Source organism: Triturus cristatus, chromosome 3_2 (assembly GCF_964204655.1).
Source record: "Triturus cristatus chromosome 3_2, aTriCri1.1, whole genome shotgun sequence".
In the NCBI taxonomy this organism is placed as follows: domain Eukaryota; kingdom Metazoa; phylum Chordata; class Amphibia; order Caudata; family Salamandridae; genus Triturus; species Triturus cristatus.
In genome coordinates this window covers 490,576,396-490,600,909 of record NC_140584.1, presented here as the reverse complement: position 1 = coordinate 490,600,909, position 24,514 = coordinate 490,576,396, and the positions used below count along the sequence as shown (strand labels likewise).

The 24,514-nt window shown below is 44.3% G+C and overlaps 1 protein-coding gene across 9 annotated transcripts in view; it reads right to left on the bottom strand.

The window, feature by feature from the left end:
• The window catches only part of SCUBE2 (signal peptide, CUB domain and EGF like domain containing 2), a 486,721-nt gene that overhangs the window by 274,854 nt on the left and 187,353 nt on the right, over positions 1-24,514 (bottom strand). For all 9 annotated transcript variants that reach the window (XM_085648142.1, XM_085648144.1, XM_085648145.1 and 6 more), the window contains exon 6: positions 20,930-21,046. In XM_085648142.1, coding sequence (XP_085504268.1) covers positions 20,930-21,046 — 117 coding nt within the window. The remainder of the gene's footprint in view (positions 1-20,929; positions 21,047-24,514) is intronic.

Sequence of the window (24,514 nt, the reverse complement as noted above, 5' to 3'; positions counted from 1 at the left end):
TGTCCGTATCCCCTGGATTTAGATAAGCTTTGTCAAAGGTGGACACACCCAATGTAGTGTGGTACGGTCAAATGAAGCAATGTTTGGGAACCCACCAAGTGGGTTAAAAGACCCCTCACACACCAACCTGGTTGGTGTCATGCTTCATCATTGGGGCCCCAACCGGGTGGCCGAATGGCTCCCGGTTGTGCTGCGACGCCTGACTACAGCGGAGCTGGTGTAGTGCAAAAATGTGATGTGGTGATAATTAAAAAATACCGCTGAGAATCCTTGCCATTGGAAGATTTATTATTGGCGGCTCAGGGTATTGGTTGAAAAGATATGTGATGCAACTAAATGGAGAAATAATTATCTGTTAGTTGGCTATGTGGTGGGTCTACATGTTTCAGCTCACGAATAAAAGTAGTAAGGAGCTTTCGTCAGGACCAGTGTGAAGTGAGTGGCAAAAGGTGAAGTGCCACGTGGTGAAAAAAAAAAATTAAAAATATGAGTTACCTACACACTCGCTAAGGTGTGTGGAACGCGGTGTCAACACAATAGCGGACACTGCGGCGCAAACCTGTGGAAGAAAACAAGACAGCACACAATACACATGAGAAATCAACATTGGTGCACTGGATGGCAGGCAACATACAAATAGGTTTAATGTGCTGTGAATAATCAAACCTGTCTTCAATGAACGTACCGTGGGTGACACACATACATATGAAGTGTATCATGCTGCTATGCAAAAGAGCGGAGGCAAGACCATTAGGAATGCTAGGTAGTACGCAAAGCGCTCTGTGAACTAGGGGTGCCAAGTGGTAGGTACCGCGGCACTACAAAGGACTACAGGTGAAAATCACACGAACAGCGCCAAGTGATTATGCTGGCAATGGTTGCGGAACCTCGGGATGAGGTGTGTATAAAGTGAGAGGCCCAGAATGCGCTGAAGGAGAGGGGCTGAATGTAGCCTCCAAGCGCTAAAGGTAAGTAATGGGCACAGGCTCGATAAAACAGTGCGCGAAATAGCAGGGGGAAAGGATAGTTACACTATGGCTGAGTGAAGGCGCTATGCAGGAAGCGGGAGGGGGGCGCTTCTTACAACAGATCTGTTGGCAAAAGAAATAACAAGATTAGAGAGCGAGGCAGGCAGGAAGGAGACGGTATCCTGCTAGAGCGAATATGAGACACCTTACTTGGTTGTGAAGCTACCATCGCCTTGCACCTACTGTGGCCTCCCGAAGTCCCGGATGCTGACGGACCCCGGGGGGAGAGGAGATTAAATAGGGAGGAGCGCCATTGTATACGTGCGTTCGTGCTGGCAAGCTAGGGCGTTACTCAGTTAAACGCGCATGCGTGTAGGAGTAGCGTGATGCTAGCGCGCATGCGCGAAAGGACGCCAGATGTTAGAGCCGCCTGCTCGGAAGAGTAGACAGCGTCTAGCGAGCATGCGTGATGGAATCAGACGCGGATGGTGTTAAAGGAGCCCAGGATTACTGGGAAGTGCAGGAAGTGCCCACACTAGGGTGCGAGCCTGGTTGGAAATAGGAAAAGGCAAGACTATTCAGTGCCCGGGAATGGGGGCGCGGGAGGTGGCAAATGCATCCACGGACAGCTGTGGAGTAGGAGCCAGGGCCTATGCGAAAATAGGGGGTGTAAGATGGCCAGTTGAGCCAAAATGGGAACAAACCGTGGGGAAGCCTATGGATAAAGGCATAGTGGAGTGGTCTCAGGTTGTCAGGACTTTCTTAGGCAGTTCCAAGGGATATTATCGTTCAAGCCAGTGATGTGGCTCGAAAGACGATATATCCATCTTTGTTCCTGTTCTAGGAGGCGAGTCTGGAAAGAGAACATACCCTGCTACTATGTCTGTCCCATGTAGCTAAAGTATATTGTGAGTCTTGGCTGAAGTATGTCCCTCCCCAGAGATGGGGCAACTATACTTCTAGATGCCCATGGTTCTACATTATCACAGTATGTCAGGGTCTAATGTTAACCTCAGGGGCCAAACATTTTTTAACCACAAAGCACACTGGTACAATGCAATATTTTTATAGACCTTCATTGTCTCCTCTTTCCACTGAGCACTCATTTTAAGCAATGTCTGATTGCATTTTATCTGCATAAGATACCACCTCGGAGATGTTTCAAAGTTGCAGTCCTGTGTGTAACAATTCTGCTGCCTTCATCTGGTTAAAAAATAGAGAGATGTAAAGTTCATTTCAAGGATGATTCTAGGGAGGAGAGTCAGTTTATGCTGAATTCTGTCATTCAAACCCATCACGTCTGCACCTCAAACAGATGAGAATGTACCTTCAACAGTATCTTCCAAATCTGGGCCTTCTGCCCCCTTCAGTAGACCTCAGATCCAAATGTTTCCCTCCTGGAGTGATTGTTCAGTTCTTCTCTTTTCACAAGGGCTTGTTTGGTCTTATTTCACATATTTGAAGATTCCAGGAGACCTTAGTTTCCGCTGCAACCTGTTAGTTGCCCATAGACTTACAGTTGACCACTTCTCACCAAGGGTGCACATGTTCTTTTGAAAACATTATAATTTGCTACCCAAGTCTTCTTAAAGCTCTTGCAATCAGTTTAGTCAGGCCTCCTTCGAGTTCTTCTTTGAAAGCAGGGAGGCTTTCCAGCAATTCTGACTTAGTGAGCACTATGTTCATTTTGTGGAGCTACGCTCTCATTGTAGTGTTAGAAGACAGAATTCCTTTCTTAGAGGCACCGGACATCTAAAGTCCAAACAAGCCTCTTTGGGTTTGTCTCTTTAGTGGCGTAGAAGACACTTCCGACCTCATAAACTTCAACGCTCAGTAAGTTGGACGTAGCACTTGGATTGCTCATAGAACTGACCAACAGTGGATGCATTGCCTAGCAGTTACAAATATTATGGAGGAAGTCAATGCCTGAGTCTGTAGTATGTCCAGTCTGACAGAAATCCATATCCTGTTCACCTTAAGCTCCCAATGTCATAGAATTGGCCCTGATGCTTTGGATCTTCTATGCGATCCATCTATTTTCAAGCATGGACATGTCTAATTGATCTCAGCTGGACTGTGCAGCGCCGGATGCCATCTTGGGACCACACCACTATTCTGGTGGGACTCCTCTCTCGTATTTCTGCAGGCTGTAGCAGAGGCTGCTTGGCTATAAACCGTTCCAGTCCACTCACAAGGGTTCCCAATTCCGCACCCCTATTTTCCCCTCAGGAGGGAACCATCCTAACAGCACTATTTCATTAAGTACACGGGAGGACCGGAGCAATTACTGAGCATGTATCACTCACTTGGAGCTATGCTTCACCCTTTCAGAGATATACATTAACAAACATTAAGGTGTTATGAACAAAGCTAATCATAAGTTCATAGTAAATGTGTTTTTAGATTGAAAGGTAAAACTGGTTACTGGTGGTTGCATGGAAATATATGTAGAGGATGGTAGGAGTGGTAGTAAATCATAATGCCGCTGCATCGTGTTGCATCCAGCCCCTGTTCTGCATGGCCATTAGCTATGTACTCTGGAGAATGACTGCAGGACCTGGCCAGTGAGAACCCACCATGTGGCTAACCACTGCTACTTGTAGCCTTTAGTCATGTACAACAGAGATTTGCCACAGGCAACCAATCTTCCATGTGGCCAAATATGAGTAGCACATACAGTTTGCAAGTTTAACCCAATTCAGATATGTCAACGTTCAAGTAAATATGTCAGTTGGTGCTAAAATAAAAGTTTTTTTGAACCATACCTCTACACCCCGCTTATCAGATCTGCATGAAACCTGGGATCTTTGCACTGAGCTTAACTTAACATACCAAGAGAAAACTAAACATGTACATTACTGATAAATCTTGGGCAGATATGTCAAAGGGTATGAAAGTTATTAATAAATAATGTCTAGCGACCATAGTCGCGATTCACAAGGCAGGTAAGCCGCCGCAAAAATGTGCTTCCTACAGACCAATCTCCCTCATAAATGCCGAGGCAAAAATACTGGCCAAGGCGCTGGCGTTGCACCTCTAGCCATGCCTCACTACATTAATCCATCCAGATCTATCGGGCTTCATGCTCCACCGCAACACGTAAACGGAAGGGAAAGAAATCCAAATGGGAACGAAAGGCAGATTCACCGAGAGGAAGGCGAAGAGACACCTAGCAGGGCACCAAGATAGTTGTGCAAAATGGCTGAGGCAACGTAAAGCTACCTAAGAAAAGACACATGTAGACGGGTGGGACGTTTGGTCGACCTACCCTGGGGATTATTTATGCCCCGTCATGCATTGAGATTTATTTGTCATAACATTCGGATCACTAGGGATTTAGAAGGAAACAGATTGCCAGCCTTTTCCTATATAAAGATTGTGTAAAAGAACGAGAACCAAACACGCTTGGAACACTGTTTTTATTCCTCTAATCTTCGCTCTTAAATAACAAGAGAGTGTTTTAGCCCTGACGAAGTTCCATTGGAACGAAACGCGCTGGCTGAGCCTTGTTTTAAAGATTGGAAGCTCTTTGAATTGTGTTATATAGTGCACCGTCATTGCCCTCAAACAGTTTGGGATCTGTTTCTACAGTGGAGCATAGGTGTGGCGCACTCCGGACGTGTTGTGCACAAATCGAAGAATTACAAATTGACTTTGAAACTGAGGTGCCTAACCATGGTCAGCCACACTGTTCTTTTCAAATGATGCCCCACCGCAACACGGCCCTGAATCTTTGTAGGCTCCAGGGGGTCATAGCTCGCAGTCCCACTATTGCAGAGGATGCAGTCATCCTCTCATTGGACGCTCGCATGGCGTTTGACATGGTGGAATGGCCCTTCCTTTTTGCAGTGCTCCGGCACATGGGATTTGGCCCCAAGTTCTGTGCCTGGGTACATCGTCTTTACAACAAACCCATGGTGCATATCGTGGCAAAATGCCGTACTTTGAAGGACTTCCCTCTGGGTAAAGGTACGAGACAGGGATGTCCACTCTCCCCTCTATTGTTCGCGATAGTGCTGGAGCCACTTGCGGCGTGGATCCGTCAAGACCCTGTCGTCAGGGGGCTCAGATGGGCGATGAGATGGGAGGACCGCATATCACTATATGCAGACGATATCTTACTCTATATGGCGTCTCCCGCCCGGTCGCTAAATTGCCTCCTGGACATCTGTGCGGCCTATGGCAGAGCCTCTGGCTACACCATTAATTGGTCAAAATCGTTGCTTTATATCCTCCATGGCCCCCCCAAAACTACTGCGGAACTGTGATATCCAGATAGCGGAACGGGGTTTCATGTACCTTGGAATATACATCACCCCCCAGGTTGCATACTTCATAGAAGAAAATCTCGTGAAACCGCTGACCCGCTTCCGCGACGATGTGAAGCACTGGCGTTCTCTCCCTCTTATGCTACTGGGCAGAGCGGCACTCTTCAAAATGATGGCACTGCCCAGATTTTTGTATGTCCTACAAAATACCCCCTTTCATATTTCCCCCTCTTTTTTTACTCTGATAAATACCGAAGTAACCAAACTCCTCTGAGATGGCGGGACAGCTCGCATCGCCATGAAAAAACTAGTTAGGGGGTGGTGCGATGGAGGAATCACTCTCCCACACATACATACTTATTATTGGGCATCGCACCTCACTGCAATAAACCAGTGGCTACAAACACCGCAGGATGAACCCGCATTCCGTATGGATCGCCATCACCTTGATGCTGCAGGGATCATGGGAGTGTTGTATAACAACACTAAGAAAATACACTACACGGGCCCCACGGCTCATACACTACAAATCTGGCATGAGGCACAGAGGGCGATGGTGTGGGAGGGGACTGTTACACAGGCGACACTGCTATGGGACACCCGACAACTTGGGAGACTGAGAAACACTAAGGGATTCCAACAGTGGGACCTAATCGGGATCTCCGGGGTGGAGGACCTGTGGCAGAAGGGGGGTTGTGCTGTTTACTCAGCTACAGGACACGTATAAGCTGGCGCAAACCGGAACTTATAGATATGCTCAAATAAGACATGCCTTACTGGCAGCGATGCCGGCGGACACACAGTTAACGGAGTCCTCCCCAATAGAGGACAGGTTACTCACGGACCTCCTCCAAACAAAAGCCATCTCATTGACTTATCGGAAAATAATAAACAATCAACAAGATCCAACAGTGGCCCTGAAAAGGAAATGGGAGGCAGAGGTGGGTGACCTAGATGAAGAGGACTGGTAAACGGCCCTGATGTCCCCAAGGGATGTGGCATTACTACCCTCCACCCTTAGGTTACTCCAACTAAAAATCCTACATCGCATATATTACACAAGGACCCTGTTACACAGGATAGGTAAGGTGAACACTCCATTCTGCCTCCGGCAATGTGGTGCCGAGGGTACTTTCTGGCACACACTCTGGGACTGTCCGCAGGTGGCATTTTTCTGGACCTCTGTTCTATGCACCATGTCCCAAGTCACTAACATAGTTCTTCCGCTCCAAAATGCTGCCTCCTTAACATCTGGGAGCCCACGGACTTGAATCACGCAGACCAGGACTGGGTAACATTAGGGATGACATTAGCCAAACGCAACATAGCACAGCGATGGGGTTCGGAACAGTACCCGAAGTCTCAGCAGTGGTGCTGTGACATGGACCACACAATGGTGACAGAGAAATCTGTTTACATCCACAGAGGCTGCCCTAAGAAATGGACACAAATCTGGGGCAAGTGGAATCACTTTCGGGGCGACATTTGCAAACCTCCCCCACCTGAGCAGGTATCAGATGATAGCGACTAATCTATGCAGAATGATGAGGCAGGACCTGCCACACTGTACTTCACCCAAGGGGCACGGAAGGGTTGATAAAGCTGATGTGCTTGTATATGATACTATGACATGTCTAGACGTACCTGGATTATTATTGATGTATGCCACTGATTATTCATTATTGTAGTGCATATTTGTTGATATGTGTCAAATATTCGATAAAAAAAGTCACATTTTTTTTTTTTAAATGACTTCTTTTCCACATTTAAACATACCATCACTCTTAAAGCCGGGCAGCCGGTGGTTGGTGGCTGTGGCGACTCTAATGGCCAGACGAGCAGTGGCACAGTGCTGGGGCGCCAAGAAGCTTCCCACGGTATGCAGATGGCTCCGGGACCTGACATATTGTAGGGAACAACTGGAGACTTATGCGGAGGACTTGCCGGAAAAATCCAGGCCTAAGGACTTTTGGGCCCCGCTGACTGTGTACCTTTTGAGCCACCCTGACCTGTGATTTGCCTTGTCGCTCTGTTTTACTTGTCGCTGGATTTATTTCTTGTTTTTTCTTCACATAGAGGTGTACTGCCTTGGAGTTTACTATATGTGTATTGCCTCTTGGTTAGTGAGGTTGACGCATGTCTATATTTTATTGTTTATCACTTTTTTTTCTTTTGACTCTGTTCGAGTACATAATGCCACATCCCTGTGAGTGCCGGGAGGGAGGGGGGTGGGCAGGGCGGGTTGTTAGTTTCCTGGAGATCTTGTTCCACTGCTTTGTCTTCATGCAGTCTCACATATCTATGAAAAATACGCTTATTGAATGCTGTGGCTCCCAAATGGAGCATGTATACTGTTATTACCAGCCTTTAATAAACAAAAACAAAAACATACCATCACGATGGATCTGTATGAAATTTACACATATGAAATATAACAAACTAGCCGAGCACCTGCTGAATTTTGTCCAGATCTATGAAATGTCACCAAAGTCATTAGCATAGAAAATATATTTTGACCCTCCCCTTAACTTTTACTCCTTCCCTTATCAGATTTAATTGAAACCAGAAATCCCTGCACAGGGCTTCACTTGATCACTGTCTGCAAAATAAAATAAAGACTGATTAAATAGTGACCATGGGCCTGATTAGGATGGCAGTCGGACATACGTCTGACCGCCATCCCTTCAGAAACGGGACCACCCCCGACTAGCTGTCAGCGGCCTGCCACCGGTATCACGATGCGACCACCTTCAAGGCGGTTGCAATGTGTATGTTTTGTATTGTGGCATGACCTGTAGGCTGCAAGCACACGCCACAGTACAAACCATACACATTTTGCATATCCCTGCACCATGCAGTGCCTGCCACATGGTGCAGGGATATGTGGGGGGGCAACATAGATGCCCTCAGGTCCCATGTCGAGGGGAGAGGGGAAGGGGGGCCCACTACGGGCTCCCAATGTCCCTTTCTGCCTGCCTTTTCATGGTGGGTAAACCGCCTTGAAATGGCCAGCAGGAAGGGAAATCGTAATTCCTACGGCAATGCCTGGCAGGCACAGTCACCATTGTAGGGATAGCAGACCCTCTGATGGTCCGACGGGCTCCTTGAGCCCATCGGATCCGTGGCTGTCCGACCGCCAAGCATCCAACCCCCATCATAATGCGGTGGGTGGTAATGCAGGGCCCAATGGCGGTGGGACCACCATAGACAGGCTGACGGTGATGGCCCCACTGCCATCATAATCAGACCCTACATTATCAGCAAAAATTAACTCTTTTAAACACGCTCTGCTTTAACTGCGCCACCACTTGACGGATTTGCATGTAACTCAAAATATAAGGACTGACCTAAATATGGTGTCTACCAAGTGTTGTGCTGATCATCAAACTGTGCCAAGATTAAGAGCAAATCAATGCTTTTATAACCTCCCATTTTAAATTTAGTACCACACAACTAATCCACCCTATATGCTGCAGGAAACCCACGGTTACTGCACGTCATTAACTTGCAAAAGCCTGACAAGTGTTATGCAAATTCATTAAACAGCACTGGCACATGCTTTTGCCCCCCGCCCTCCCTTTAAGAGTGACACCCTTGATGAATCTACATTAAACGTAACTTATGCACAGAACGCTAAGCATGTTAAATATTTGTCTATTTGGGAATTTATTACAGGATGTCTAGTTATTAGCAAATAAACTACATTTGATGGATTCACAGAAATGTAAAAGCACCAGGCGAAAGATAAATGTGCTAAGCATCTGTCAAAATAATAGGCAAATTAAAAAAAAGAAAAACCTTTTCAGTTTGAACGATAGCCATATAATTTAATATGTCATACTTAACACTCACATTTATACCTATGCACCAACCTAAAATTCATATAACTCGCGTATCTCGGTATACAGTCCTCTCACTTCACTTGCCTCACTACATTAACTATAGTTTGCCCCTTCTCCATGCACTATTTTTACCCTTGCATATTATAGAAGTTAGAGCATGTGAAACAATTGCATTATTAACAATACTTATGACATCTGAAATGATATAATCTGGCAGAAAATAGTGCAAGGTACAGTAGTGAGTTATAATGTAGTGAGACGAATGAGGTGAAAAGGCTGTGTATGAAGGTTAAATGAATTTTGAGGTGATGCGTAAGTATAAATGTGAGTTTTAAGTATGACATTGTCATTTGAAAATGGTGCATAAATGATAAATTAAAAATATAACTTTAGAATGTCTAATGTTTTTGTAGTTAAAGTTGGGTTTGTATTACAAACATAAATAAAGTTTTCCTAACTATAACTTATTTTAAACCTTTGTTTTTTGTGCGACTTTCAATGGTTTTTGTAATGTTAGTAACAAATGTGGAATACTCGTCCAGTTTAGTTGAGTCGAGTGTTATTAAGTGGAGTGTGAGTGGAGGAGAGTGTTGTAAAGTGTACTATCATACACTATATTGTGGTATAGAGGAGTAAAGTGGAAAAAAGTTTACTCCAGTATTGGAACTTTCATAGATTCTCATGGCTTGTATCATTCCCCGTCGTCGGAATGGGAACCTCTGTAAAATAAAAAATACCATAGTACTAGGCACAAAAGAGAAGAAAATGCCTAGGCCTCATCTGATTTTGTAGCTTATCCACCTAGTTTTGTAAAAGAGACCAAAATAATGCAAGAACCAATCAGATCAGCCTCACACCATAGAACCCTCCTGAGAGAGCCTCAGAGCCTCAGATTTTCTACCGCACGTTGTGCAAGGGAGTCTCCACTGAGCTCTGCTCAGATTTCTCTTTAACTTCTGTGTTTTAACTGTTACTTTAAAGCCTGTGCCACCTGTTCAAAAAAGAGGCTTTATGTGGAGGACAAACATAAAGACTGTATTTATTGTTTGTACCCTGACCACAAGGCTACTGACTGCAAGGTCTGTCGAACCTTCTCTTCAAAGACCTCAAGAGACCGTGAGGGACGTCTACTCACCTGGCTGCAAAAGTTAAAGTCACGGAAAGACCCTGTTTCGAGTGACAGTGATGATGCCTCCTCTGCGATATCTTCGAGGAGATCTCAAAAACAGGGTAGGTCTTCTCCTTCAACTTCTACTGACCCCCCTGCCAAGGATTTAAAAAAGACCTGATAGGTCTGACAGGCGTAATCCCATCAAATCTCCTCACCGAGGTGTAAAGGAGAGGGAAGGGCTGGTTTCTGAGGTACAATCTGTCAAGAAAATGAGCCTGGGGCCTTCGGTTTCTTCTCCACCCTCTGAGAAACCAAAACTGTTAAAAAAACAGCTTCCGTCCCACCTGAGGGGAAAGCTGACAGGACAATCTGTCCGTCGACGACAACAACATCAGGTCCGTAGACGACAGCATCAAAAATTCAACCGGCGTCGCCTTTGGCTCTGTCGACGGGCTCGTCGACGAGAACTTCGTCTCCATTGCCTTCGTCGACGACAGCTTCGTCGACGCTGCAACCTGAGGTACCTGTTACTATGTCGTCGACGCTTATGATGACTACCTCTACATCGACGAGGATGACGACGATGTTGATGTCGACGACGACGTCTATGGCTTCCAGCATGGCACTGACGCCGATTGCTCTTTCGTCGTCGACGGTTCAATCTTCGTCAGCGATGACTCCGTCGACGACCTCGTCGACGATACAAAAAGTGGCAATTTCAATAAGAAGACGCCAGATTACCCCGGAAATGACATCTCCTCGGAGAGTGACACCACTGCCTCTGGCGCTCCTTTTGGAGGAGGAATTTTCAGAGGAGGATGACGGTCCTTACGGGGATGCATATAGCCCATCCCAGTTACATGTAAAATATCAGGACACAGACTCTGAGGACTATTATATGGAGCAACAGCAATATCTGCCACAATCTAGGTGTCAGAAACAGTCGCAACAGGGCATGGTGGCCATGCTGTCTTCACTCATTGCTGACCTCCAATTCATGCTGTTGGATTACAGAAAGAGATTTCCAACTCAATCTTCCGGTCAACAGTCAGTTCAAGTGTCTTAACCTCCTCCTCGATCTCCTGGTCCAGTGGTTCCTCCGCTTCCCCAAGCTCCGGTTCCAGAGCCTCCGGAACTTCCACAAAATGTGGTCACAATTCAAGATGACTCATCAGATGATGACCAGGGCACAGTCTCAATCCCGGATCCAGATAGGGAATGGGACGAGTACATTATTCCGGATCTCGCTTCTCCATCTCAGGATCCGGCGGACTCTCCTCCAGCAGATATTGGAGGTTTTCACAATTTAATGGAAAGAGCTTCCAAACGTTTCGATCTTCCCATTCGATCAGTACAATCGGAATGTTTTCTTTATGATTTCAAAGAACCTTATAAAAAGTCTGTCCGGTCTATCCCAATTGTGGACCATGTCTGGGATGAGGGGATAAAAGTTATGAAGTCTCCAGCAACTGTCATGCCTGTTCTTCCTCGACTGGAGAAAAAGTACAAAGCTCCAGAGGACAGCCCCGCTTGTCTGGTCGGTCAGCCAGCCGAAACCGTACTCTGTGATTTCTCAAGCGGCCCAAAGAAAGTCGAAGAATCCGTCAGCGCCCCTCACCACACCACCGGATAAGGAGGGTAGACGACTAGATAATGTGGGGGAAGAGGTTCTCTTCTTTGTCCAGCCTCCTGGTCAGGACTGCTAATGCCTTGGCGATTCATGGACGATATGATCGCCAGATGTGGTGTGACCTATCCCTGTATTTAGACCAACTACCAGTAGACTCTAAGGCTGACGCCAAGAAAATCCTGGAGGAGGGAGAAAGTTCCCCTTCGGAAATTATTGATTGCGCAATTGACATTGCTACTACAGCTTTCAGCTCTCTGGCAGGAGCGGCAGCCCTTAGGCGGCAAGGCTGGCTTCGGGCCACCTGGTTTCGCCCTGAAGTCCAGAATAAAATCCTGGATCTGCCGTTCTATGGGGAGATGCTTTTTGGGAAGCACGTGGACGATGCGCTGCAGGATATGAAAAAAGGACACGGAGACTGCGAAGTCCCTTGTGACTTTGCAATACCGCAAAGTGCCTTTTCGTGGAGCGAGAGGAAGAGGTTTTTCTTCATACAGGGGGGGATACCAGCAGCAGCGCTATTCCTCCTATTCGCAGCCATCTCAGTCTTACAGGCCCTAGTATTCTCAACGTCAGGGCCAATCATCGACTCATCTAAGCGCCAATAGCGGCTTCCCGGCTCCGTCTACTGTTCCTTCGCCCCTGTAACACCAGTGGAGGGCAGGATATCACAATGCCTCCACAACTAGCAACTCATAACATCAGATCGGTGGGTCCTCAATATCATCCGATTTGGCCATACACTGGAGTTTCAACACCAGCCACCCTCCAGAGCCCCTAGCGGCACCGAATCCAAACATCTGCACCTTCTACGTCTATATGCTCACAAACTACTTCTCAAAGGAGCGATAGAGCTAGTACCTCTGTCCCAACGAGGCAAAGGATTCTATTCCCAGTTCTTCCTCGTTCGCAAGACCGTAGAAAAATGGCGCCCAATTTTAGACCTGAGGGAGCTCAACACCTATCTCATAAAACTCTTGTTTCGGATGGCATTCCTGCAGGACATTTTGCGGCTCATCAATCCAGGGGATTACATGGCCACCCTGGATCTCGAGGACGCATACTTCCATGTCCCCATCCACCTTGCCTACAGGAGGTTTTTATGCTTTAAGTAGCCAAGAGCCACTTCCAATTCAAGCTCCTGCCTTTTGGACTCGGATCCACGCCGCGTATAATCACGAAGGTCTTAGCCCCAGTCGCAGCGTTTCTCAGAAAACAAACGCTAGAGGTTTTTCCTTATCTAGACGACTGGTTGGTGAAAGCACCGTCTTCTCAGACAGCATCAGAAGCAGTCGAAAGCTGCATTCAACTCTTCAGTCATCTGGGACTTCAACTTAACAGGGAAAAGTCGGCCCTCTGTCCTTCCAGGTCGGCCAAGTTTCTGGGGGCTATTCTGGACACAACTTGTTGCAAAGCTTTTCCATCAGAGGAAAGACAGGAAAAATTGATCACCTCCGCCCGTCGATTGCAAACAAGACGGTTGCTGTCTGTTTGCCTTTACAAGTCCCTTCTAGGATCGATTTCATCCTGCATTCCCTTAATTCCGCATTGCAGGCTTCGAATGCACCCGCTCCAAGAGCAATTGGACTTGCAGTGGCGCCAAACAGAAGGCTCTTTCGATGACAAAGTACTCATCACCCCTCTTATGAAAGAGGCGGCCAGCTGGTGGATGGTCAGAGACAATATCTCTCAGGGTCTCACCTTCACAGTCACTCCAACGCCTCTGGTACTTACCACAGACGCCTCTCTAGAAGGCCGGGGTGCGGTCTTGCAAGACCCTCAAGTAAGCGGCCGCTGGCGGCCCGAGCAACGCCTTCTCCACATCAACCTACTGGAGCTCAAAGCGAATTGTCTAGCTTTACAGGCTTTCCTTCCGAGAATCCAAAAATCCACCGTCCTGGTCCGTACGGACAACAAGACGGCCATGCATTATGTGAACAAGCAGGGTGGAACAAGGTCTCGTCTGCTGTCCAAGGAAGCCCAGGAGATTTGGGAGTGGGTTATCCATCACCAAATTTCACTTTCAGCGGAACATCTTCCGGGTGCCCTCAACACGACAGCGGATACACTGAGTCGTCTCAAATCTGTGAGTCACGAGTGGGAATTAGACCAGCGCACTTTACAGAGAGATTTCAATCTTTGGGGCACTCCGTCCTTAGACCTATTTGCCACTCCAGAGAACAGAAAATGCCAGTTCTACACAAGCAGGGAACACCATCTGGGATCATTGGGGAATGCGCTTTCGATGGCCTGGTCAGGCGCCTTTGTTTACGCCTTTTCTCCAATTCCACTAATTCAAAGACTGCTCAGGAAGCTCAAAGCAGAACCCTGCAGAATGATTCTAGTGCAGGGGTACTCCCAAACTTTCTCTCGGGGGCCAAATTTACAGTGTGGTTTGTGGCCGAGGGACGCACCGGTGGGGGCGGGGTCAGTGGGGGAGGGGGCGGGGCTAGAGCAAAAAAAAAAAACTGTGACCATGCGGTTTAACACAGGCCCCTGCAGCAGACGCCTTCGTCCACTGAGCCACCAGACCCGGCATTCACACATCTCTATCTATCTATCTATCTATCTATCTATCTATCTATCTATCTATCTATCTATCTAGCTCTGTCTCCCTCCCTCTATCACTCTCCCTCTCCCTGTCTCCCTCCCTCTCCCTCTCTCTATCTCTCTCTCTCTCTCCCTCTGCCTCACTCACTGCGTTTGTCTACCTCCCTCTCTGTCTCTACTTTTCTATTTGTTTTCTTATCAATTTCCAAAAGAATATGAAGGAAGCCCTTGGACATCGGCCCGTAAAGATGAAGGAGTCCTTGGAGCTCCCATAGCATTATCCATTTGTTCAGCGAGGGCTTGTTTGCCCTCAGTAGGTAACCTTCAGGGTTCAAAGTGCAGCCACAAATCACTGAGGGAGTTGCAACAGCTTGTTTGAAAAAGAGGAGTCGCCGCGAGATGACAGCGGTGAGCCATTTGTGTCTACCTTACGATGATGGGTTTGTTATCGAGGCAACAGAGATGGAAAATATCTAAAGATCACAGACTACCTGAATTAAACAGTAACGAGACTTGTGATACTGTACGTGCAATATATTTAATGTGTACACAACATCAGCCTTATATCTCTTTTATCTAATTAACGAAACAGTCTGTCCTGCTCTCTAGGTAACACTCTATTTATACTCAATTTTTCAACCTGCGCAACATGTAGCAATTCTAGCATTCACTTTTCTCAATGAACACCTTGTTTTTCCTTTGAAAAGAAAATTAAACATGTCATGAAAAATATAATTCGATGTGTAGAAGCTTAAAATAAGGCTGGGATTAAAATAAGGCTACAGAGCCTTTTGCCATTTTAACAAATAAGTCTTAGGTTTACGATTATTAGCAACTTCCATCCATGACGAGCTGAAATAGGACAAAAGTCTTTTCCCATTCACCCCCCGCCCCCTGTCCGTCACCTCACCCAGCGCTGAGTCAGCTTTCCTGGAACGCACACAGCCGCCGCACCCAAGTACTTCACAGGTCTTTTAAAGACCATTCACTTGTTGATGAGGCATTGTTGTATTTCATCTCTTCTTAGCACCCCTGCATCTCCACTCATTCAGAGGGGAGATGCAGGGGCGCTAAGAAGAGGTGAAATACAACAAAGCCTTATTAACAAGTGAATGGCTTTTAAAAGAATCACCCGGCCCGGCCCCCATAGCTCCACGCTGCTGCAACCGGCGGTGCTTGCACAGGTACGATGTCTGCAAGGTCCGCGGGCCGCCAAGGAAGGCTTGCCGGGCCGCTGGCGGCCCGCGGGCCGTACTATGAGTATCCCTGTTCTAGTGGCACCGGCGTGGCCCCACCAGTTTTGGTTTACAGAGCTTCTCCTGCTCTCCCAGAAACATCCAATTCACCTGCGTCCAATTCCCTCTGTATTGACGATGTCCCAGGGCCAAGTGGTACATCCGGACCAGAGCTCACTTCAGTTGACAGCGTGGCTCCTGAGCACAGAGAATTTCAGAGCTTGAATATCCCTCAAGAATGTAGAGAGGTGCTCGCTCAGGCCCGCGCACCTACCACGAATAAGACCTATCGTTCCAAATGGAAGCGGTTCTGCCTGTGGTGCCACCAAGAGGACATTCATCCTCTCTCCTCTGCTCCTCATCAAATCTTGCCATACATTTTAACTCTGGCCAAATCAGGGCTCGCCCACTCTTATATCAAGGTGCACCTGGCAGCGATCTCTAGATTTCGGCGAACATCTTCTGGCCCATCCCTTTGGTCTGCAAGAATTGTGAAACAATTTTTAAAAGGACTTTTGAGGGTTTTTCCTCCAGTTAGACCTCCACCACCCATGTGGCAGCTCAACTTAGTCCTTGCTCAACTCATGAGACCTCCTTTTGAGCCAATTCATAAGGCGGACCTTAAATTTCTCTCATGGAAGGTAGCCCTCCTTCTCGCTTTAACATCAGCCAGGAGGGTTGGAGATCTTCAGGCTATCACTATTCAGCAACCGTTCTTACAGTTTAAAAAGGACACTCTCATCCTGAGGACAAATCCAAAATTCATCCCGAAGGTCCCTTCGGATTTTCATTTGAATGAACCAGTCATTCTGAAATCTTTTTTCCCTCGACCGACAACTCCAGCAGAGAGGTCTCTTCATTCTTTGGATGTTCAAAGATGTTTGAAATTGTATCTCCAACGCACCAAGGACTTCAGGAGATCTACTCAGCTCTTTGTCGCTTTCAGTGCACCTCGCAAAGGTTTTCCCCTTTCAAAGCAAGGGGTTGCACGATGGATTGGCAGCGCGATCCACTACTGTCACCAAGCAGCTGGTAATCCCTTAGAAGGGCGGGTCCGGGCGCACTCAACAAGATTAGTTTCATCTTCCTCTGCTCTTTTCGCTGGAGTGCCGATCAAAGACATTCGCAGGGCAGCTACATGGAGCAGTGCCCATACTTCAACGAGACATTACAGCTTGGACTCTTCCATGCAGAGTGATGATGCACTGGGACAGGCAGTCCTGAGGAATCTCTTCCAGTGAGCGGTGAGCTTTTCCTTCTAACCCTCCTTCCTGTTATTGGTTCGCACATTTTGTATCTGATTATGTTTACTGACTAATGTTTTGGTAACTTTTTTTTCTTATGATGTTATAGATTCACGGTTATTCTATGGTTTATTACACAAAATGTGCGTTTTTTTCTTACTGCTAGCTATTCTGATACAAGCGATGGGAATCTATGAAAGTTCCAATACTGGAGTAAGAAAACAAGTTACTTACCTGTAACTTTGGTTCTCCAGTATTGCTAACTTTCATAGATTACCATGCGCCCGCCCTCCTCCCCTGGGAAAGCTCAGCCTTCAGCATATTCTGTTATATTGTTCCACAATGTCTACGAAAATCTGAGGCTCAGAAGGGTTCTATGGGGTGAGACTGATCTGATTGGTTGTTGCATTATTTTGGTCTCTTTTACAATAATAGGTGGATAAGCTACAAAATGAGAGGACGCCTAGGCCTTTTCTTCTCCTTTGTGCCTACTACTATGGTATTTTTTATTTTACCGAGGCTCCCATTCCGACGACGGGGAATGATACAAGCCATGGGAATCTAGGAAAGTTACCAATACTGGAGAACCAAGGTTACAGGTAAGTAACTTGTTTTCATACTGCAGTGGCGGACCGTGGAATGGCATACAGTGGAATGGTGTTGAGTGAATTAGAATACAGTACACAGGCGTACATTGGAGTGGTATAGAGTGTAGTGATGTACACTACAGTAGTATACAGTGGGATAGCATAGAGTGGAGTGTGGTAAAGTAGAGTTATATTTTGTAAATACTGTAGAGTGTAAGCATACAGTGGAGTACTATAGACAGGAGTGTTGTACAGTACAGTGTTGGAGCAAACATTGGAATATCGTATACTGAAATAGCTTACAGTCTAGTTGCATACAGTGGACTCTGGTACAGTAGAGTGGCATAAATGGAATAATATACACTGGAGTGGAGTACATTGGAGTACCATATAGTGGAGTAGCTTAGAGTTTAGTGGTGTACAGTGGGCTTACGTAAAATTTAGTATGGTACAGTGTAGTGTTGTAAATGAAAGATCCATAATGCGCAGTGGCATATATTGGAGTACCGTACAGTGAAGGTCCACAGCGGAATAGTGTACACTACAATGGGGTACAGTGAAATAGGGTACACTGCATTGGGGTCTACTGGAGTAGCATAGAATTGAGCAGTCTTCAGTGTAATGTTCAGTTTAATGGTGTGAAATCTTCAAACATATATGAGAGTGGCATATACTGGAGTACCATACAGTAGAATGTTGTACAATTGATAAAGGGTTAACTATCGAAGTGTAGACGCTAGTAATATACAGTAAAGTGTCATTTAGCGCAGTGGCACAGAATGTAGTTTTGCAAAGTAATAGCATACAGTGGACTGTAGTACAGTACAGTGGTGTATACTGTATTTTCAGTACAATGGAGTGCCGTAGAGTGGAGTAGCATACGCTGGATTAGTGTACACTTCAGTACTGTACTATGAAGTGGGGCATAGATGAATAGCATATATAGTGGAATACCGTAAAAATAGAGGTGCGTACCGTGAACAGTAGCGAGCAGTACAGTGTAGGGGTGTCTAGAAACTCATACATAAAAGTGTAATACAATAAAGTGGTGAACAGTATAGTAGCTTATAGTGTTGCAGACTTGAGTGGCGCTCAGTGGAGTTAGGTGGAGTAGAGTGGACTAACATACAGTAGATTAGAGTACATTATAGTGGCGCATACTGGAGTGTCGTAAACTGGAGTACCATACTTTAAATAGCGTGCAGTGGACTGCCGTAAAGTGAATTGTTATACAGTAGAGTGGCGTAAAAAAATGGATTGCGTAAATTAAAGGAAACATAGGGCTAAAATGTGTGGAAAAAATTCAAAGTTATATATGCAAAATACATATTATAATATGTAAATGTTCTAGTTTTATATGTAAATAGATTAAGTAATATTAAACTTATACGTTATATAAAACGTACTTCTATATTGTGCTATGGTGTACAATGCTAAGTTCACGGTATACCACAGTACATGAGTGTCACAACTGGATAGGTACAAACCAGCCATATAGCATTTATCTCAAATTTCCATTACTGTGCGGTCAGCGTTATGCTGATTTATAGCTTAGGGAGTTGCATATAATTCGGAATTAAGCTTTATTGTTATTAACAACCTATTACCACTTTATTTCAGTGGTATTAGGTTACCTTTTTTGTTTATAAATGTGTAGATATTATCGACCTATGGATTTTACAAATATTTGCCTTAATTACTGTTTGACCGGTTTGCCAAATCTCAGCAAAATGTTGCATACTTGTTCCATCCATTTCATTGTAGAAGGACTAAAGGTTTTGTGGGGTTTAATCAAGGGGATCCAAAGAAAAAACGGATCACATTTTGTTACAATGTGGCAGGGTTATATATTATAGAGCACACATGATTATTTTGTGTAGTTTAGGTAATCAGTGTAACTAAATTATTACGTTTTAAGGTAGTTAAAGTTAGTGATCTCTGTTGTTGCATTATTTTAGCGAAATATGGGAGTACCACAATACATAGTGATTACATTTCATTAGATAATTGTCTAATGATTGCCTTTAGAACAGTTAAACGCATGTATGCTGTTAGGTACACTTTGCCCGTGTTCCGTGTTATGCCTTCTGATGTAGGTAAGTATTAGATGTGGTAATAGGTAGATCAAAATATTTATATGTTTCTATTTATTTTATTTTTTAAGTATGGAGTGTGCAGTAGTACAGCGTTACCCCTAATATATTTTGCAAGGTTAACATTTTTCTTTTTTAATTTCTATAAATGTTTATAGCAGTGTACTCAGAACTGTAGTTTTTCTTTTTATTAATGCAGTAATTTTTGGTAATTAGCGTTACACTTTTTTGTACATATTTAAATATATAAAAAATTGAAAATGCACTTTAGTACACTACATTTATAAAATATAGTGTCTTATAGTGTATTTGCAATTTTCCTCTTTTTTTCTTTTCTTTTTTCAGTACCACAGTACTCCCGCTGTACTCCTGATTAATTTTCAAGTATATAGAAACTTATAAATATTCTTCCCTACCTATTATTACTTTACCAAAGTGGTAATAGGTATAGGAAAAACACACTTACCCACCCTAAATGGCGTAACACAGAACACAGGGAAACTCAAACTGAAAACAACATGGCTGTCTTTAGCTTTTGTAAAGACAGTCATTAGGGAATTATCTAATGACTTGTCATCGCAATATACCATGGGAGTACAGCAGTACTACCGTGGCCACAGATATAGCTAAATTATCGCCCCCCCCCCCTCCTTTTTCCTTGCACCCTCTTGATGAAACGCCACAAACCTTTCAGGAATCCAAGGATGAAATGGAGGCAGTAGGTCTGCAACATTTCACAGACATTTGTCAACAGGGTGTAAAGTTATTAAGGGAAGGAAAGCTAAACAAAATACCTATCACTGGTCACCCTTGCTATGACCACTCTGTAAAAAAATATATATATACATATACACACACACATGTATGTGTGTGTGTCATGTTTTTTGACAAACAGCAGTGCATTCAAACCCCATAAATCATTAAATTATTTTATAGAATTTCTGGTTTCAGCTAACGATAAGGATGACAAAACGAAAAATATGGCATTAATATACCAAGAATAACATTTTGTCCCCACCCCCCAGGTTCTGCTGATCTGCCAATGAGATGGTGACTTCTCGTATCAATGTTGCTTTGAATATACTTTTTACTGATTATCAGAGAAAAAATAATATCCCTGCATAGAGTACAATAAATATCAGACGAATATAGAATTTCATAAATATTATGTTTAGTAGAGTTTCATTGAATACAAGCCAAGTACATTATTCCATAGTATACACAATGATTAAATGCCAACTGATTACTGCATTTTGGCTCCTATCTCAAGATGCCTCACTCATGCTCCATAGGGAATTACCATTGCTTTATATTTCAAATGTGTATGCAAATATTATTCATTACAGTACATACTGAAATACATATTTTCACAAATTAACTCAATGTAGTATTTCCTTTACTGACCAAGGCACGTTTTTCCATCAGTGTGCAGTGTGTACTTTAGGTGACATCCACAAACAGGACCATCGTCAGTATCATCGCATGTATGCTGACAACCACCGTTTCCATGATTACATGTCACTGAGCAAAAACATATGGGAGAAAAAAGAAACATTTCAGACTGTGAAAACATGTTACGAAAGTAAGAAGTCTATGCTTACCAGTTAGATCTAGTTCTGTAATAAGTGTGAATCAAGATGAACTGAGATACAATGCTGTAAAGTACATGTGATACGTCTTCATGACAAATAACAATGAAGATATACAAGGAAATCAGGTTGGGAAAAAATGTGTAAATACAAAAGCTATGTCAGTCCACAAGCGATCTACTCAGATTATTATCTTTAAAAAAATTGTAAATTACTAAATTATTATTGATCAAGCATGCAATCAGAAATTGGTTGATTAATTTAGGGTCAAGTATCCCTGCTAACTTAATAAACATAACATAGCTAGACCACAATCCACTTCTAAGAGACTCTGCACAGTCTGTAGTACTGATGGCACAAGCAGTTAGAAATCTTCCAGAGGAATGTATGCTATGTGTAAGCAGTACCAAACACCATTAAAGCTAAGAACACAAGTACAATAAAATTCGCTAAACAAGTTAAAATTTAATGAGCAAAAAAGCTCAAGATTGGCTAAGGGAACCGGAGATGTGGATCTTTTAAAGTTTTAAGTCAAAAAGTGCAGAAAAACCTAAAATACCCATTGAAACTCACAGTTCGCAGTTGACGAGAACCCATGTGTGATTTATAGCCAACTGCGCTGCGGCAGGTATTTGGTACACTGAGCAGGTCACACCAAATTTTTTTAACGTGGGACTTGGAAAATTGGTTGGTTATCAAAGTATGGCAAAGCAGGATGATGAAGCTAGCAAGGGTCACTGGAAATCATGTACATCATCTCTGTGCTCCTGCTAAAGTCTTCTGTACTAGAATCAAAAGGTACAAGCAAAACAAAGCAGTTCTTTTTATCCAAGGGTGAGGTTTTGCCACTGGGGTAGCTTTGCTGACTTGTCTAAGGTTTTATCATCAGACACAGACACATTTTGGATTCTCAAAACTCTCAAGCAGGGCAAGGCTGGAACCTACAGCCAGCCATGTAGTGTCTCCTAAGGGTCCAATCCACGGTGGTCAGCTAGGCCTTTTTCAAATCAAGGAGCCCACTTGTCTGTTATGTTCCTATAGCAGCAACAAGAAGGCAGCCACCTGATCCTTGTACAGTAGTTTTCATCTCTGACAGCCAGCCAACCACTTCCCCTTGAAGAGAAGTTCCAATCCTTAAGGATGATGGAGCAGGTAAAACAAAATTGTGTATACCTCCTCTATTTTGCATGAAATGAAATTCGTAATCATTCTAAGAATTAACTCATACTAATTAGTTTGAAGTAAAAAAATCATTAACCAACTCTTACACCTTGATAAACACAAGACACACGCGGGACTAAATTGATAATTGCATGGCAGAACAACTCATTAATTAACTGTGGTACGCAAACTAACTTTAGATTGTGGTGAAATAGAGAATTGCATGATTCATGTTGCTTTTGTGATGGTCTGTGCTTTCAGTACTGCAGAATGGTGAGTTATTGCTTTAACCCCTTCGGTGCTCATGACGGAATGGTTCCGTCATGACCCACGGTTGAGCTGTGCTCATGACGGAACCATTCCGTCATGACCCCGCCCGCGCAAGATTCCGCCAGCACAGCGGCGGAATCTGCGCAGCATCGAAGGGGTTAAAATGTTGCTACAAGCTAGGAAAATACTAATATACAATGGGATTAGAGTGGGATTAAACATTAGAATCTTAATTTCTATATTCTAATTACTGTTATGTCTGTTTTTGCTTAAATTGGCATTCGGGCCTGCTAGGCCGCAGTACTTGAGATAGAGCTCCTGTGAAGCCATCGTCATGTGAGCGCGATAACTTCTGCGCAGAATCGGATGGCTCTGGAGATCTCCAAGTGACCTCAGCCCATGTACCATCGTGTTCCTTGTCAAGGATAGGAGCATGGAGGGTTGGCAAGTGATGAACGGTGTGAACTACCAAGGGGACAAAGGGAGACCTTTACAAGGAGGCTTGCTTGTTATTACTTCGGAACTTTTGCCTGTGAACCGGAGGAAAAAAAAAAAATAATAAATACATTTTGCGCTTTGCTATGCCAAGTCTCATGGAAAACCAGTGGGTCATGTGAAACTTTTGAGAAATTGCAAGTTGACCCGGACTGGCCAATCAGAACAGTTTCTACCCCTAAATTGTTGCATGTTGATCTGAAGTAAGAGAGAAAAAGGGTATAAAAGACCCTCATCCGCCCAAGGGCGGTGGTTCACTGAGCTGATCTTCCGTGGCGTTGGGGCTACGTTGAGCTGATGAAGATTTCCATGGTTTACCTTGGGTTTCTTTGAATTCTGGGAAAGGTTATTTCACCTGATGGTTTGATTATTGCTGTGGGTTGGACAGTTTATCCTGGAGATTGTAGCCGAGACTTTGAATAATCCTCTGTGTGGTCGGAGGGTCACCAACGTTTGATAATTGGTAAATATAAAAGCATTTCTAAATCTATGCTTCTGTTCCAAAGATTTGATTTCTTCTTGAAATAAAACAAATTATGTTATATTCTGTAGTGCCTAAATGCTAATGCAGAGCAAATTAATATTAGATAAACAAATTTGGATTAATAAGAAATGAGTTTGTGATTCTTTAATTGAGTACAGAAATTAATCAAATGTTTCCTAGGCTTTAATTGTGTTTTAGCTGGTTCTAAATCACCATCAAGCAGTCCAACTAATTGGTCCGTCGACCAAGTGGTGGAGTGCCTTGATGTTAAGGTCAGGATTCTATAGGTGCAGATGTATATAATGTATATAATGTAAAGAAATGTAATCCTGATGGGTAATAAGGTACCCACAAGTCCAGCGCTTTTTCTCCTGTGTACAGATTCGAGTGAAAGGAGTGCGTGTTGGTGTTATGGGCCCCACTAATGAATGAGTGTATGGATGAGTGGTTGTGATGACAAGTCTGCGACATAGGGAGAATAAGTAAATTTGTCCTTTTCCGCTGGAGCAAGGATCAGCTGGAATCAGGAGTCCTTAGATAGTCTTTTTTCCAGCTGTCAGACTCATTTTTTCTTCATATTTTTCTTCCCATGTCCGCGAACGTTCTGAGGGTGTGATGGTGAGGTGCCAGTCTTATCCTGACTAGCTTGTGGTCAAAACAAAGTCTATGGCGGCTCTGGACATGAATGGTTTCAGTTCCTGAGATCCCATCTGGGATCTTCACTTTCAAAGGAAGAGCTGTGCAAGCTGTCCTTTGTGTTGCCAAGTCTTTCTCTGTTAACTTACCACTGCTGACATCACTCCACTCTTCCTGACAGTCTGGGTTGTTTATTCAGTATCAGAGCAAGGCTACAGGGCATACCAGTTCTAAACCAGTTTGCTCTCAAACAGCAGTAAGTGCATATTTATGAAGTTACTTTTCCACTAACATACCAAAAATCTACACACCGCTGAACTTGATTTTTAAAAACCAGTGGAAAATAACTATGAG